Source organism: Misgurnus anguillicaudatus, chromosome 19 (assembly GCF_027580225.2).
Source record: "Misgurnus anguillicaudatus chromosome 19, ASM2758022v2, whole genome shotgun sequence".
Taxonomy (NCBI): Eukaryota; Metazoa; Chordata; class Actinopteri; order Cypriniformes; family Cobitidae; genus Misgurnus; species Misgurnus anguillicaudatus.
This window is the reverse complement of record NC_073355.2, coordinates 24,710,072-24,725,584: the sequence shown is the minus strand read 5'-3', so window position 1 is coordinate 24,725,584 and position 15,513 is coordinate 24,710,072. Positions and strand designations below refer to the sequence as shown.

Genomic DNA, 15,513 nt, shown 5'->3' with positions numbered 1-15,513 from the left:
TCCAGATTCATGCATTTTGCACAAAACTCATTGATTTGAAAAGCTCTGTGTCCCTGATTGGCCAGCTTATCTGTACGTTGTGATTGGCCTCTGACGTCAGCCGCAAATGTGGCGCTCCTTACCATGTTTGAAAGATTCGCTCACAATGCAATGCTAACAGGAGTTACCTTACAGGCTGAGTCCAAGCGGGAGGAATTATGAAAATGTCATAATGTTTATATAATGGCATGATGTCATTGTTTATCTTGGGGTTTGTAGCTTTTGCATATAGTTAACATGTACTAATACACACCTACAGACCAAAGGAAATGTAAAATCGTGCATTGAACGATGGGTGCTCTTTAAGGAATTTTTTTATTTAAAAATGTCATTTCAGTGTGTGTGGACCCATTTTTTATAAAGAAATCTGATGGACACATACAGTCAACCACTTATCATTTAACGTTTACAAAAAAAACATCACCTCACTAATAAATGTAGCAACAAGGTACAGCATGTACATATTTACAAATATTTACAAACTACAACACATATACTTTTAAACTGTAAAGCTGCCCAATCTATAAATAAGCTCCTTTAAAAATTCATATGGACTTAAAATCTCAGCAGAATCACAGTTTATTATCCAATATAAAAGTCCCTCTCTTATGATTTAAAACTTTGCATTGGTAGGGTAAGGAGCAGCAGCATGAGTGACTTTTAAAAATCATGAAGATGCAAGGTTTCCTCACATTCCCTAATATATTCTCTGTTCTCTCTACCAGTCCAAGTTCTTGTAAAAGCATTTTGTTTTATGAATGTGGTAGTGAAGAAGAGAAAGTCTCGCTGTATGTAGGTGGGGGTTCCTGCAGAAAGGCCTCAGGTTTTACCTATGTAAACAAAAACATGCACTTCAGAAGAGTAACAAATTACAAAACAACTCTCAAATAAAAAAGTACATTATTGTGTAATTAATTCTGAACAGTTCCTTAAAGTTATAAAGTGTGTTCGACATCATGCGGTGGTATGTAGACTGATAGCTGTATGACATCACAGTATACTGTAAGAGTACAACTTCTTCAACAAAATTTTACTTTGGATCTTCACAGGCAATTTTCATGATATATGCTTTATACATTATTTTTGAATTATAGAAGTCAACTAGATCACCAAGTTTTAAAGCATGTAATTTCATACATAATATACTGTATTTATTGGTTGGTTCATAATCCTTCAAACACTATTTATGATTAATTATAACATTTAGAAATATTAGTTTAATAAAAATTAAACACATTTTGAACTTATTTATTCATACACTATTTCAACATTGACTAACTTTGTTGTTACTTTGCTGAGTAAATATGATGAACCTTGTTTTTCTTTCATTTAATTTAATTTGAAAAATGTACATTTGTATCATCATTAGCATTCCTATTATTAAAGGTTTAAATACTTCGGACAAAATCCTTTATGTACAGGTCAAATAATTTATAATTTAGGGCCCAACACTGAACCTTGTGGAACACCACAAATAATATTAAGTATGTGATTTATCATTATATTTTAAACATATCAATATCTCTTTTCGATATTCTTATATTATTCTTAAGCTTTTTTATCATATCTCTGCACATTTATCATTAGTAAGCTGCCCGTAATCAATAAGAAAAGCTTTTTTTAAATCTACGAACACAATGTATTCATTATTGTCCATTTCAGTAGGATATCTTGCTGTACTTTAATATGCAGATTGGTCTGCACAGCTCCGCAAAACGTTGATCACACCTAAAAACTCCTACACCTGAGAGCAATTATTATACCTCATTGTAAGCAGGAGGTGGGTCATAGAACTGCACTGTGCTGTAAAGCGGGGGTCTGTGCAAATCATCCTCGGACACAGAGATGGGAATGACATAGACAGGTGTTTGTTCCCGAACTTGAGCCGCCAGCCGCTGAAGATGCTCCTTACGGGCCCGTAGGAAGACCTTACAAAAGCCAGCGCAGCACATTATCAAAGTAAAACAGATAAAGGTAGGTATGAAAATCCTGGGGAAAAGACAATGAAAGGTTGGTGGACAAATAAAAGCAAAATAATGTGTAGGAAGATAAGGGATTGAGAGTTACATACTGAAAAGCTGAAAAGGAGTCATTCATTTTTGTGTCAGATCCAACCCTGAAAAAACATTTAAAATATTATTTTTTATTCTTATTTGAAGATGTTAACAAACAACAAAAATCTGTCACTTAAAAACATTTTTCATTTAAAGTGTGCTATAAATGTACAATATATGACCGCCTTTAACCTCCACCATAAACTTTTGTAACCAAATGAGTCAAGATAATGACGTCAAAGCACAAATATCCTACTGACCTGAATGGGAAATTATATATTGGCTATAATAGGCATGGATTTACAAGGTTATAGTCAATATCTGTATTATAAAAGGAAAGTTTAACATACTTCACATTGTTAATTTCCATTCACCTGATAATTTGTCATTTTCAGAATGTTGTTTTGTAGGCCTATGCATAAAATTATAACAAAAAGGGTCATTTTTGTGCTTTATACCCTTAACAAGAAATCTTTTTACTGACATCACAAGGTTACAGAAGCCATTTTGATTTCTCCTAGAACTCAAAGAGCATCTTTTTTAAGTTTCAAGGGCATAAATACTAAAAATCACAAATTTAAACGGTTGCTCGATAATACTGAAAAGTTTGAATAATCAGAAAATAAATCCTCTATTCAAAATTACAAGAGAATAAGATTAAAGATATGTATCTAAGACCAGGTACACATCATCCACATGTGATTTTCTGTGAGGCCAACCGAAAACGAAAAATTTTACATATTTAAGTGTGGTACTTAAGAATTTATTTTATAAACCGACACAGCACTTGACGAACAAATAACAAATAGATCTCTTACCTTAATAAACAGGTGCTTACAGGACTAATGTAGACACTGCTGTGATTTCACAGTGACTCTTATCTGAGGGAGGGTTTAAAGTGCGACAGTGAAGTTTGTACACTTTTATGGCAACGGGCGGACATTTAAAGACACAGATCCTAGAACAGGTGTTTCCGTGTCAGAACCTTCAGTTTTATCTTTGCAGCACTTAAACAAAAATCATAAAAACTGAAACAACAAAGTCATGCTGATTAAAAAACACATATTACATTGCTAAAAACAATGTTATTTTGTGTATTTGGTATAATACAATATGTTCGCATAGTTTATGGTACAAAAAACACATTATTTTCCACATACCATTCATTTTTGTAGCTCCAGATTTCACTCTCTTCTTGAAATGCACTTATTTTGTACAAAACTCATCAAATTGAAAAACTCTGTGTACCTGATTGGCCAGATAATCTGTACGTTGTGATTGGCCTGAATACTTCTGACGTCAGCTTGAAATGTGATGCTCCTTACCCTGTTTGAAAGATTTGGTTGCTAACAGTTAATTTACTGTGAGTCCAAGTGGGAGGAATTATGATAATCTCGGCTTTGTCTACATCACCAATCTGTTAGACAAAGTAAACTGTTGCCTACAATCTGTGTGTTTGTTGTAGTCCAAGAAAAGAGATTTACTTTGGAGACGATAACTTGCGTCATTGTTTACTCTGGGGTTTGTACCTTTTGCATAAACCTAATATGTACTAATACACACGTAAACACCAAATGAAATGTAAAATCATGAATAGGACCATAGGTGCCCTTTAATATAGTTAAGATTTAACTGGTAAACATCATGATCCACTTCATGATCCTGTTTTCCTTTAGCGCTTTATCCAAATACAACATATTGTCGCTACTGAAAAATCCAGCTAAAACCAGCATAAGCTGGTAGCTGGTTTTAGGTGGTTTATGCTGGACCTCCCAGCCTGACAAAGCTGGTCATGCTGGTGGGCCAGCTGGTATTCCAGCAAGACCAGCTAAGTCCAGCTAGACCAGCTTAAAATGTGATCAAAACACACCTAGACCAGCTTGCTACACCAGCAAAACCAGCTTCCTACACCAGCAAAACCAGCTAAAACCAAGCTGGGGACCAGCCAAAACCAGCTCACCAGCCCATGCTGGTCTTAGCTGGATTTTTCAGTAGGGGTGCTTATATCTCATCAGCTTTTAACCCTTAAATGTGATTTTTTTTTTAAAGAAAATTAAAGAATTGTGAAACTTTTGACTAATATAAAATCATTAGTAAGAAAAATGTGTGGCTGCTGATGTTGAGGAGCTAGTTTATTATGAACAGATAAGATCTTTGCAATATCAAAAAGGTAACTGCTTACTTAAAACTGATGTAAATATGATAGAGCTTTATTACATATAATAACATATTCATGTCTTGGATTGTAAATACAAACTTGGCACAGCAAATAGTGATATTGTAAATTATTAAGATTTTGTGTACATCCAAGTGTAGATTTTATTCTTACACATTCCCAGAGTTGTGAAAGTGACATACATATAAAAATCAACCACGAGTTATAACAAGTTACTGGACAATACTGTATTTGCAAATCGTAAATAAATGTTATACATTTTGCATTATCTTGACAAAGGTTTACAGTTACAATTTAACTAAAGTATGGCAGAAAAATGACACAAAAACAAAACAACAAATATATTACGCCATTATGTGATGTACACAATAGCCTTTATAAACAAATAAAGAAAACATATTTTTTAGAAATACCAAACATTTACAATCTGCTTGGTAAAATTAAACAAATGTTTAAATACAGCTAAACGTGCAAAATTTATGTTTCTTAATATGTAACTAAAACAAACACTCTAAAAAATGTTGGGTTATTTTCAACCCAGCTTTGCGTCAAAAAGGGATGGTTGTAATTTAACCTATGCTGGGTTGTTTCAACTCAAAATGCTGGATTGTTTTAACCTATTGTTGGGTCAAATATAAACATTTTCTGGGTTACTTTAACCCAACAGCTTGGCTCGACCCTTTTTGACTCAACCCAGCATTTTTTAGAGAGTACCAAAGTCCTGAGAGATTTCAGAAAATCATTATCATGATTTAAACAAAACTAAACTTTTCAATAAATGTGCATTCCATATCATCAACACATGTTAATGCTTTTTGGAAATACTTCATTTTAGTAGACTAAAACTTCAGTGCACAGCATCAAAGTATTTTTACGGCACTAAACGAATTGAAATGTCATGGGCACCATTGTATATTTACAGATCTGATTAGATTCTTACGGCCAGTTAGGCGGTTGACTCCACGTAGTTGCCAGGAAAATAACCTTTGACTCCATTCAGTATTCCCTCACACCAACCATCCTCATTCTTGATGGTAACGTAGATGATATCACCTTCCTGAAAGACCAAGTCACCTGGCTTGCCTGTGTCGTAGCTATACAGTGCCACCACTTGGCAGGAAAAAGAATTACAATAGGAAATCAGTAGTGTTGTATATGTTAAAAAACACACAAAAACAAAAGCATAGATGTCAATAAAAACACATTAATGATGCTACTATGATGTTATTATTTATAATGTAAAAATAATGCACAGAATAAATGAGAAGTAAACAGCACCATACCTTTCTCCAAATAATCAGCTGGTGCACATGTGTCATAATCAATAGGGGGCGGTAGAGGGGGCATTTCATCATAGTTGTCAAAACCCACTGGTGGTGATGGGGGCGGAGCAGGAATCTCAAGATCTAAATGTGTACCATCACACAATATTAACATGCTGAAAACAGTAGACCAGAGCTATATGATCACAATCATATTTAAAGCTAAATTGCGTGTGATTTCTGTGTCTGTTAGAGGCACCAAATGAAATGTTGTGTTGTTTTATCAGCAGGTGTGGTCATTTTGTCTGCTAAAGCACAAACTGAGGAAGTGGCAGATATGAAGTAAGAGAAGAGAAATGCACGATACACGCATAAGCACACACTTACCCAGGTGCTGCAGGCGGGCAGGGATCCTGCACAATGGGCTCAATGAAACAGGCGGAGCCAGAGGAGGTGGATATGGAGGGGGCGGGGGTATCATGACTGACAGGTGTTTACAAAAAGGTGAATGACATACAACTAATACGATCAAGTGTATAATGTTTTTCAAGGGCCAACAAATAATTTGAAAATCTATGATGTTTCTGAGCTTTTATCAAACATAATTAAAGGATTAGTCAATTTTCCCAAAAAAAATCCAGACAATTCACCCACCACCATGTCATCCAAAATGCTGATGTTTTTCCCCGTTTAGTCGAGAAGAAACCATGCTTTCTTGAGGAAAACATTCCAGGATTCCCCCCATTTCAACGGACTTTAATGGACCCCAACACTTAACAGCTCCAATGCAGTCCAAAACTGCAGCCCCAAAGGACTCCAAACGATCCCAAACGAGGCATAAGGGTCTTATCTAGCGAAACGATTGTCATTTTTGGCAAGAAAAATAAAAATATCCACTTTTAAACCACAACTTCTCGCCAGTGTGACTTCACGTAATACATCATCATGTCATGTCACGGTTGACGTTTGCGAAACTACGCCCCAGTGTTTACAAGTGTAGAGAAAAAGGACCGTTCCGACGTTGTTGTATGTGGAATGATACTAATTAATGTCTTTGTGTAAGTTTATTGTTTAAAATGGTCGGCAAATGTGCGTTTCATATAAGTAATACGTGACCTTTGACGTCATTACACAATAACTTGAGGTCGCGCTGGCGCGTCACAGGACCGCTAGATAAGACCCTTATGCCTCATCATCTAGAGTCCTTTGAAACCGCAACCCCAAACTGCATCAAAACTATTGTGAAGTGTTGGGGTCCACAAAAGTCCACCAAAATGAGAAAAATCCTGGAATGCCCTCCCCAAAAAACACAACTTCCTCTCGACCAAACAAAGAAAAACAACAACACCCCGGATGACATGGTAATGAGCAAACCATCAGGACCTTCCCCTTAAGAAAATTGACTAATCCTTTAATAACGGTAAATGGTCTTTACAACTTAGGGATGCCTAAATGATAACTTAAAGAAAATGATATGTTATATGGTATACATTTTTTGCTATCAAAATACGAATTAGGTAAGAGCCTTAATAAATCAGATCTCAGGAAACAGCAGGGCCTTACGTGATTGAGCGGAAGGCAGAAAAAGTGAGCGTGTGTAAAGCGAGCGAGCACTGGGGCCCATGCGGACCCTTAGAGAGAGAGAGCGAGCGCTAGGAGGATGTCGACGTACTCGTGACCGCCGTGAGCGCGGAGCTGAGTAAGGAAGACACAGAGGTGTGAAAAACACAACAAAGATTAAATCAATTTGCAGAAACAGCCATACCAACAGAAATACCACAGTTAAATGTCTAAGCATATGATTAATCACGAAACTGAGCATTTTGAAGCCAAACCGGAAACATCATTTCAAAAAGATAAAGGAACAGCATACAGTTCAAAACTAAAATGAATACTTGTTTCTTAATACTTGTTCATGCATTTTTGTACCTTCGATGTTTACATCATTAGATACAGGTGGTGGAAGAGGAAGATCAAAACCATCAGAGATTGGTGGAGGAAGCATGTCACAGGGCGGTCCTGGTAGAGAAAATACATTCTCCTCGGCCACTAGACAAAAATGTTCCTTATATTATTATTATTATTATTCTACGTTATATTTGTTTTTAATTTTTTAAGTAAGCAGTGAACAATGAACATGAAACTACTGCATGACATGACAGGCACACACCTGTTTCAAGAGGTGGAGCTGGTGGAGGAGGTGGTATGCTCAATACGCTGCTGGAATCAGGTGGATTTACTGTAGGGGGCATAGGAGGAGGCGGAGGGACGTCAGTACAGTCAAAGGGAGGAGGTGGAGGGGGAGGTGGAGCAGAATCCTGCCCATGGTCCTGTTCACCCTCTAACTCCATCGGTGGGGGTGGAGGAGGTGGACCTTGATCCAGCAATGTGCTCACGATGTCACCATCAGAGCTGGCCGGCCAACTGGGCACTACTGGAGGTGGTACGGCTATACCAAAGCTTGAACTGAAATGAAGAAACAAATTTAACGTTACTTTAACATACTGTGATACGATTATAGTCAGAAATGTTACAGAAACGTATAATTAAAGCCTTTATCTGCTCTTACGCTATAGATTTCTCATTAAGTGAGGTGACTGATGATCCGTGAGACAAAGTGGGCACCACAGGACACTGGACAGGCTCTGGAGGACGGCCGCCTCGACTTAATGGATATACAAACATAACACGTAATAGTAAATGATTTGTTCTGCATTGACATCATCAAAGTCAAACAAAATATTTAAAGAGCCACACAGATCCAAAATGATCTTGTATTGCAGTGTGTCATGTAGCCGTCCATCAATGTAAACAATGTGCAAAGTAGTTGAACCAAAAAGTGCACGATTAATAAAGTTATTGGCTTCTAAAGTAGGGAATCGACTCTGAATCGCTGAAACGAGTCGTCATATGGATTGAATTTCCTGCCTGACTTTATCCACGTAATACCAACACTTTGCATAATAATCTCTGCCTACAGCCTTGCCCGGGAGAAACGAAAACTATGACCTGCCCACAGAGACTTCAGCTAGTTAGTGTGTAAACATCATATCACGCTGTGTTTTCAGTTTGTGTTGTTTTCACTACGAAAGGATAAAGATATATGAAGAATCTGTGGTTAAAATTACTTTTTCAAGGAAGGATATACAAGAAGTTTGGCTATGAAGAATAAGTGGTTGAAATTACTTTTCCATGGAGGGATTTACTAGACATTTGGCAATGAAAGATGGTCCAGTCCCCACTTTATTTGGAACAACATGCGTCTCCTAACCACAACCTGTAAGTATGATTATAGCTTCATGCTTAAATGAGTGTAAAAAAATGTATGTCTGTTGTCGATTTTATAACCTGGACTAATGATGAATGATGTGTATTGATGTTGTTTTTTCAACTCTTAATATACTGTCAGAGAGTCACGTTAGCAAGTGGCAAACGCATGCTCACTTACGGTTTAGCTATGACCCGGTTAGCTTACATAAATGCTTAAATGAGTGTAAAATGTTAGTTTCTATCGTTTTTTTATTGCTTGGATTAATGATGAATGATGTCGTTGTTTAAACTCTTAATATACTGTCAGAGAGTCACGTTAGCAAGCGGCTAACGCATGCTCACTTAGGGTTTTGCTATGACCTGGTTAGCTAACATAAATGCTTAAATGAGTGTAAAAATTTTAATGTCTGTCGTCGATTATATAACCTGGACTAATGATGAATGTTGTGTATTGATGGTGTTTTTTAAACTCTTAATATACTGTCAGGGAGTCACGTTAGCAAGCGGCTAATGCATGCTCACTTATGGTTTTGCTATGACCCGGTTAGCTTACATAAATACTTAAATGAGTGTAAAATGTTAGTTTCTATCGTCGTTTTTATTGCTTGGATTAATGATGAATGATGTCGTTGTTTAAACTCTTAATATACTGGCAGAGAGTCACATTAGCAAGCGGCTAACGAATGCTCACTTAAGGTTTTGCTATAAACCGGTTAGCTTACATAAATGCTTAAATGAGTGTAAAATGTTAGTTTCTATCCTCGTTTTTATTGCTTGGATTAATGATGAATGATATGTATTGATGTCGATAATGTCTTCTCAGTAAATCATGTTAGCACTAGGTCAATACATGTTGCACTGTTGTTGGGCTGTGCCACTGATCTGTGGTCTGTGCAGAGACCCTGTCAGTTGACCAATCAGAGCAGAGTAGGCTACTGAAAGGTGGGGTTTAGGCAGACTGAGTCGTTGAACGGCTTCACGCGAATCATTTGGGGATCCCTGAGAAATGGGGTTATTTTAAATTTATAATTTGAGAAAATTACAGTGTTTTTGACCTTGCATGCATTTAAACCTGTTGTCCGGGACTTATAAACAGTGATAGGATGCTTAAAATTGGCATCTTACTGGCTCTTTAGAATAAACAAGATCAATAAATCTCAATAAAATCCCCTTTTATACATTTTTTATCAACTTTTCTGAAATGTCATTTCGCAAATAAATAACAGAGAACATAAATATATACAGTACAGTTACAGAGATATAACAACTTGTGAATTGCGCTATAGTGAAAGGAAACATTGTGGTCCCGTGAGCATGTTAAGACACTGACGTTTCCACAATGCAGACAGACATGCTTTCAGCCATTGCAAAGAGGAAGTGGGTAGAGTAAAACTAAAATCACTTCCTGGCTGAAAGAGAAGAGGAACAGAGGCCTGGGACGTTTAGGGTTAGTATAGGTATGTCTGAAAGTGTTTCAAAAAAACATGACATTTTCTATAGAGGATCTGATCCAGAATAAACTTAAATGTCACTAATAGATAGTAGATGAGAAACACCAGAATAGAAGTAGACGCACCTCAATATGCTGCTGCTACGAGTCATGGTCGCGGTTTTTAACTGTGGCTGCCCCGAATCCTAAAAAACAAGAAATCTGATGTGATCAAATTATGTGAGTGAATGATAATATTATTTGACCAAATCATAAAATGACAAAATAAACATTAGTAGCAAAAATTGTTAGGACAGTTCGGTCACTTTTAACTGACTATGCATCTACTAACGATGCTAAAGTTACAGTAAAAGCAATCCATAAAGCACAGAAAAGAGAAGTTTGATCTGAGAATAGTTGTAGCATCATGTTTCGCTTGCTTTAATATTTTGCTATTTATTGCAATGCGAGAAGATGTCGTATGTGTTACAATACTGCAGAACTGTAACTATATCTAAAAGTGTGCAAATACTTTTTAGGGCAGTATCACTTTAAAAAAATTGAACGTTAGGAAAATACCTTATATGGCTAAAGGACTATATGCATACAGAATAAGATTTCGCAAAAGTGATAGACTTAACGGATACAGTTTTTGTAGCTTTGTGTTTTTACTGCTATAAGGACCTAGCAGGGTCCCAGTGAAGTAGCTTAGCATGGGTAGCAAGTACTGACTCTTGCAGGTTTTCCCACGCTGCTCGATGGCTGGTGGCCAGCCAACTGTGTGTTTTGTGTTTAAGGGGAAAGAAGGGTGTACAGGAGGGATTTGGATGTGCTGTTGCTGTGAGTGAGTGTGTGTGCACTTTTAATTGAGATCAGTCTTCATAACAGGATGTGGTCAAGTGACACTGCAACAATAAACTGTACAAATACTTTTTCGATTTTTATTCCTCTTTTACGATTGGGTAAAATTAAACGTTCAATTGTAAAACAGCTAAAATGTTATTTTAAATTTTGTTCAGCTAAATTGATTTACATTAGGAATAGATTAATATTCCAACGTAATGCAATGCCAACGCAATCGAATCACAGATTTAGAAGAGGACTGTGTGCTCACCTTAATGCCATGACCTACAGAGTCCAGTATGGAGAAGGAGATGGGTGTGCGGGAGTATTTCGGCTTGGGATCTTTACTTTTTGCTGGGGGGACAATCTTGTGACTGCGTGGTAGCTTCTTGGGGACTGTGAAAACCCCAATCTCTCGACGGGCCACCTTTTCTCTGTGCATGTCCACCGTCTGCATACAATCACATATTTTTTTTAATAAGTGATTCATACTTTTAAGGCTGTTTGTTTAAAGTGGCTATTAATTGTGACCCTACCTGTGAAAGGCTTTATTTGCGATTTACTGTTTTCTACATAAAATCATAACGTAAAGAACATTCTGTGAAAAATAACTCACTGTTTGAGAGGATGTTGCTGTGTATATTCCTATTATGAGTATAATCTAAAAGTGCTCACATCCACCAATTAATAACATTTAGTTGATATTTGAGAGGAAGTTTTTGTGTATATTCATATGAAGTATTTATGAGTATAATCTAAAAGTGCTCACATCCACCACAATCCAAAGCTTACAGCAGGTCAAATCCACTCATCTTCCTGTCTAAAGATTGGCAGAAACTGATTCTCTGTAAGGAGGGCATGCTAGGATATTAAGTACTTCCTAAAATGTTAGTCTTGCTTTCCCCTCTGAGCCCCCAGACAGTGTGAGAAGAATCCCCATTATTCCAGGCTGCTTTGTTACAGCTCTTCCTGGGCGCAGGGCAGACAATAGAGGACATCAATCAGGGTTCAAACTTTGCTTGTGAGCGAGAGAACAGTGGCCCTTTCATTCCAAGTCTGGGAGCTGGCTTACCCCTCTTAGCCCTCAGGTGACCTGGTTAGGCAGGCTGGGCACATAGCGAGCTGGAATGCTATTCTGGAGTCCCAGCCGCAGTGAGATGAGCCAAAGGGAATCGAAAAGGACAGGGGGACGGGGTGGCATGGGGTATTATCACCCTGGTGACAGGGGGCCCCAAACAGCAAGCACCTATTACTGATGGTACTACTGCTGTACTTTGTCCTTGGGAGTTTACATTAAGATAACCTTCACCAAGAGATACATGATTTCCAAATAGGCAGCTTCATTAAATGTTTCCTATTGTGCTCCATTTAGCTTTGGCTAAGCAGAAGTAGCATATTTACAACACATTTAGTTAAATTAGTTTTCAAGATTCAAGGTGACACATTTTTTACATTGATACAGTCACCATTGTGTGATAAAGTCTTATCAGACTTTCTGTAGCTCATTGGTACAGCATTGTGTTAGCAACACAAAAAGTGATGGGTTTAATCCCAGGGAACACATACTGATCAAATCTAAAGCTTCAATGTAATGTAAGCGTCTGCCAAATGCATGAAAATGTAAATTTTAAATGTGACAGACTAAAGAGAAAAGGCATATAATAGATGAATTTGTTGTTTTATGTAAAGCTAGCTAGGCATATCAAAGGGACACTCCAATTTTTTGAAAAGATGCTCATTTTCCAGCTCTCCTAGAGTTAAACATCTGATGTTTACCTTTTTGAAATCCATTCAGCCAATCTCCGGGTCTGGCGGTACCACTTTTAGCATAGCTTAGCATAATCCATTAAATCTGATTAGACCATTAGCATCTCGCTAATAATAAGAGTTTCGATATTTTTCTTATTTAAAACTTGACTCTTCTGTTGTTACATTGTGTAATAAGACTGACAGAAAATTAAAAGTTGCGATTTTCTAGACAGATATGGCTAGAAACTATACTCTCAATCTGTTGTAATAATCAAGGACTTTTGCTGCTGTAACATGGCTGCAGGAGGCGCAATGAAATGACAAAAAGCAGCCGAAAATAGTCCTCTTAGTAACTTTCAATGGCAGGGGACTTTTTTCGGGCAGTGCGTAATATCATTGCGCCTCATGCAGCCATGTTACAGCAGCAAGTACTTGACTATTACAACAGAATGAGAGTATAGTCCTAGCCATAACTGCCTAGAAACTTTTAGTTTGCAACTTTTAATTTTCTGTCGGTCTTAGTACACGATGTAACTACAGAAGAGTCAAGTTTTAAATAAGAAAAATATCGAAACTCTTTGGTTATTTTTTAGCGCTATGCTAATGGTCTAATCAGATTAAATGGATTGTGCTAAGCTATGCTAAAAGTGTTACCGCTAGCCCCGGAAATCGGCTGAATAGATTCCAAAACTGTAAAAATCAAATGTCCAAATCTTGGGGAGCTGGAAAATGAGTACATTTTAAAAAGTGGACTGTCCCTTTAAAAACGTAATAACAGAAACAATAAAACAAGTTTGTATAAAATGTAAATGTTAAAATAGAGACCAAACCCTGTATGCACGTACAAAAGAAGCACTGATGCAAAACAAGGAACAAGCCCATTAATAAACTGCTGAATTAAAAAAACAAACTTCCATTTTTACAATGAGTGCGACATTGTGGAGCCAGCTAAATGTGAACACAACTGCATCACACTTTGACCCTAAAACTAACTAAAATGACTTATAATAAGATCACAGTACAGTGATCAAGAATTGATTAATATATAAAATTTGAATAATGTTTTAATATATCTGTAAACTTATATTTTCCAGGGTCCACAAAGACATAGCATTGCATGTGTTGAGGGGCAGATACCTCTCCGATCTGGTTGATGGAGGACTCTATTTTGCGGAGCTGCATGGTTTGTGAATCCAGCAGTTTGAACACATTGGTGGCCAGTGCGTTGATCTGATAGGCCACACTAGCCAATGACTGGGCGGTAAAGGCCTTGGTCTCATCCAGTGCTTTCTTGGAGTCATTACCAGACTGCAGAGAAATAACATTACTTTAATAAATCAGCTATATCCAGCGACAACACCTGCTACTGTATACATGCTACAACCAGGATAAAAACACTTCATCTTATTTCACATTACTACCACCAGATGCAACTTGAATACTACATATTCATACATACTAGTAAATGTGATCAATTACACTTCCTAAAAAAGTTACAAATTATATTAAATGTCTGCTACTGAAAAGGCTATCATAATTTCTTTATGTAAAATCAGCAGCGGTACCAAACATTTTGTAAAGAAGTACAGCACTGATTTCTAACTACATATTGTTGTGAAAACTGTTTGCTGCACTGCCAGAATGAAGCACTAGTGAACCTTGTACACAACCACAAGTGTGAAACTGTGACATCTTTTCTTGCTTCTCTGTCCTGTCTAATGTACAAAGTGAGCGGAAAGTGGGAAACTGAGACACGGTAGACTTCATTTATTTTATATATCAAACAACACATTATCACACTTAACACGTTAAATCTGTTGACTACTGCTTGCATTCATTCTGTAGACCTGCAGCCTGTAGAGAAGTGTGACCCTTGTGAAAAAATATATATGATGATTTCAACGTTTATATTATACTCCGAATCACGTGTTTCAAACGGATCTACATCAGTGTATGTTTCTGTCTATAGCTCACTATAAATGTGTATGTGTATTGTGATAGATCTTACCTGCAGGTAGTTGCTCTCGCAGTATTCGGCTACTTTGTATAAATTGTTGTAGTTGTCAAGAAGCGCTTGTCGAGCTGCAGGAGCCTCCTCCAGTATTTTTGTAATTTCTTCGCTGTAGCTTTGCTCCTTCATTGTGCTGCAGAGTGAAAGACACTTTGAGCTGTATTCCGGAAACTTGTGTACAGCAGTGACAGTGATATCTGTCTGTCACTCAGGTCAAAAGAGAGCGTGCGAGAGAGAGAGAGAGAGAGAGAGAGAGAGAGAGCGCGCGTGAGAGCGTCGTGTGTGCTCATGTCAAGTCAGCAGACGAACGCTGCCACATTTAAGAAAGTATTGAAAAAGAAATAGATTTAAACCTATCGCATTACATTCAGAGTTAAATTTGCTGTTTTTCTGAAAGTTTACTATATGGCATTGCGGATATTTCACCAACTGTTAAGAAACGCTGTTCTGTTCCCTTTCAGCGTGCGTGGTGAAATCACGCCCCCTTGCGATCGTATTTAACCCTTGTATGTAGTAATTATACGCATATACACTATTTGTATTTATATGTGATTTTCAGTATATAAAATAATATAAATAAGTTATTTATACAATAAGCAGCAGTGGAGTTTGATATTTGCATATAGATCTATATGAATATATTTGCCATCCTCTGTCTTATATATTCCAAGTGACAGATC

General features: G+C 37.1%; 2 protein-coding genes across 3 annotated transcripts; both read right to left on the bottom strand.

The window, feature by feature from the left end:
• Positions 1–335: 335 nt before the first annotated feature.
• LOC129436006 (uncharacterized) lies at positions 336–3,024 on the bottom strand. The gene is made up of 4 exons (XM_055193801.2): positions 2,912–3,024; positions 2,111–2,155; positions 1,803–2,028; positions 336–869 (listed from the first exon to the last, which is right to left on the bottom strand). Exons 2-4 carry the CDS (start codon positions 2,134–2,136, stop codon positions 792–794), a joined length of 330 nt encoding a protein of 109 aa, XP_055049776.1. The 5' UTR covers positions 2,137–2,155; positions 2,912–3,024; the 3' UTR covers positions 336–791.
• Positions 3,025–4,282: 1,258 nt separating this feature from the next.
• Positions 4,283–15,078, bottom strand: abi3a (ABI family, member 3a). Of its 2 annotated transcripts, XM_073857227.1 has the most exons (11): positions 14,831–15,078; positions 13,960–14,130; positions 11,345–11,524; positions 10,378–10,436; positions 8,101–8,196; positions 7,702–7,997; positions 7,461–7,580; positions 7,095–7,226; positions 5,919–6,014; positions 5,553–5,675; positions 4,283–5,379 (listed from the first exon to the last, which is right to left on the bottom strand). In XM_073857227.1, exons 1-11 carry the CDS (start codon positions 14,960–14,962, stop codon positions 5,216–5,218), a joined length of 1,569 nt encoding a protein of 522 aa, XP_073713328.1. In that variant the 5' UTR covers positions 14,963–15,078; the 3' UTR covers positions 4,283–5,215. The 2 variants fall into 2 exon arrangements, with proteins under 2 accessions (XP_073713328.1, XP_073713330.1); XM_073857229.1 differs by lacking the exons at positions 5,919–6,014; positions 7,095–7,226 and having other exon boundaries at positions 14,831–15,071.
• Between the last annotated feature and the right edge of the window lie 435 nt (positions 15,079–15,513).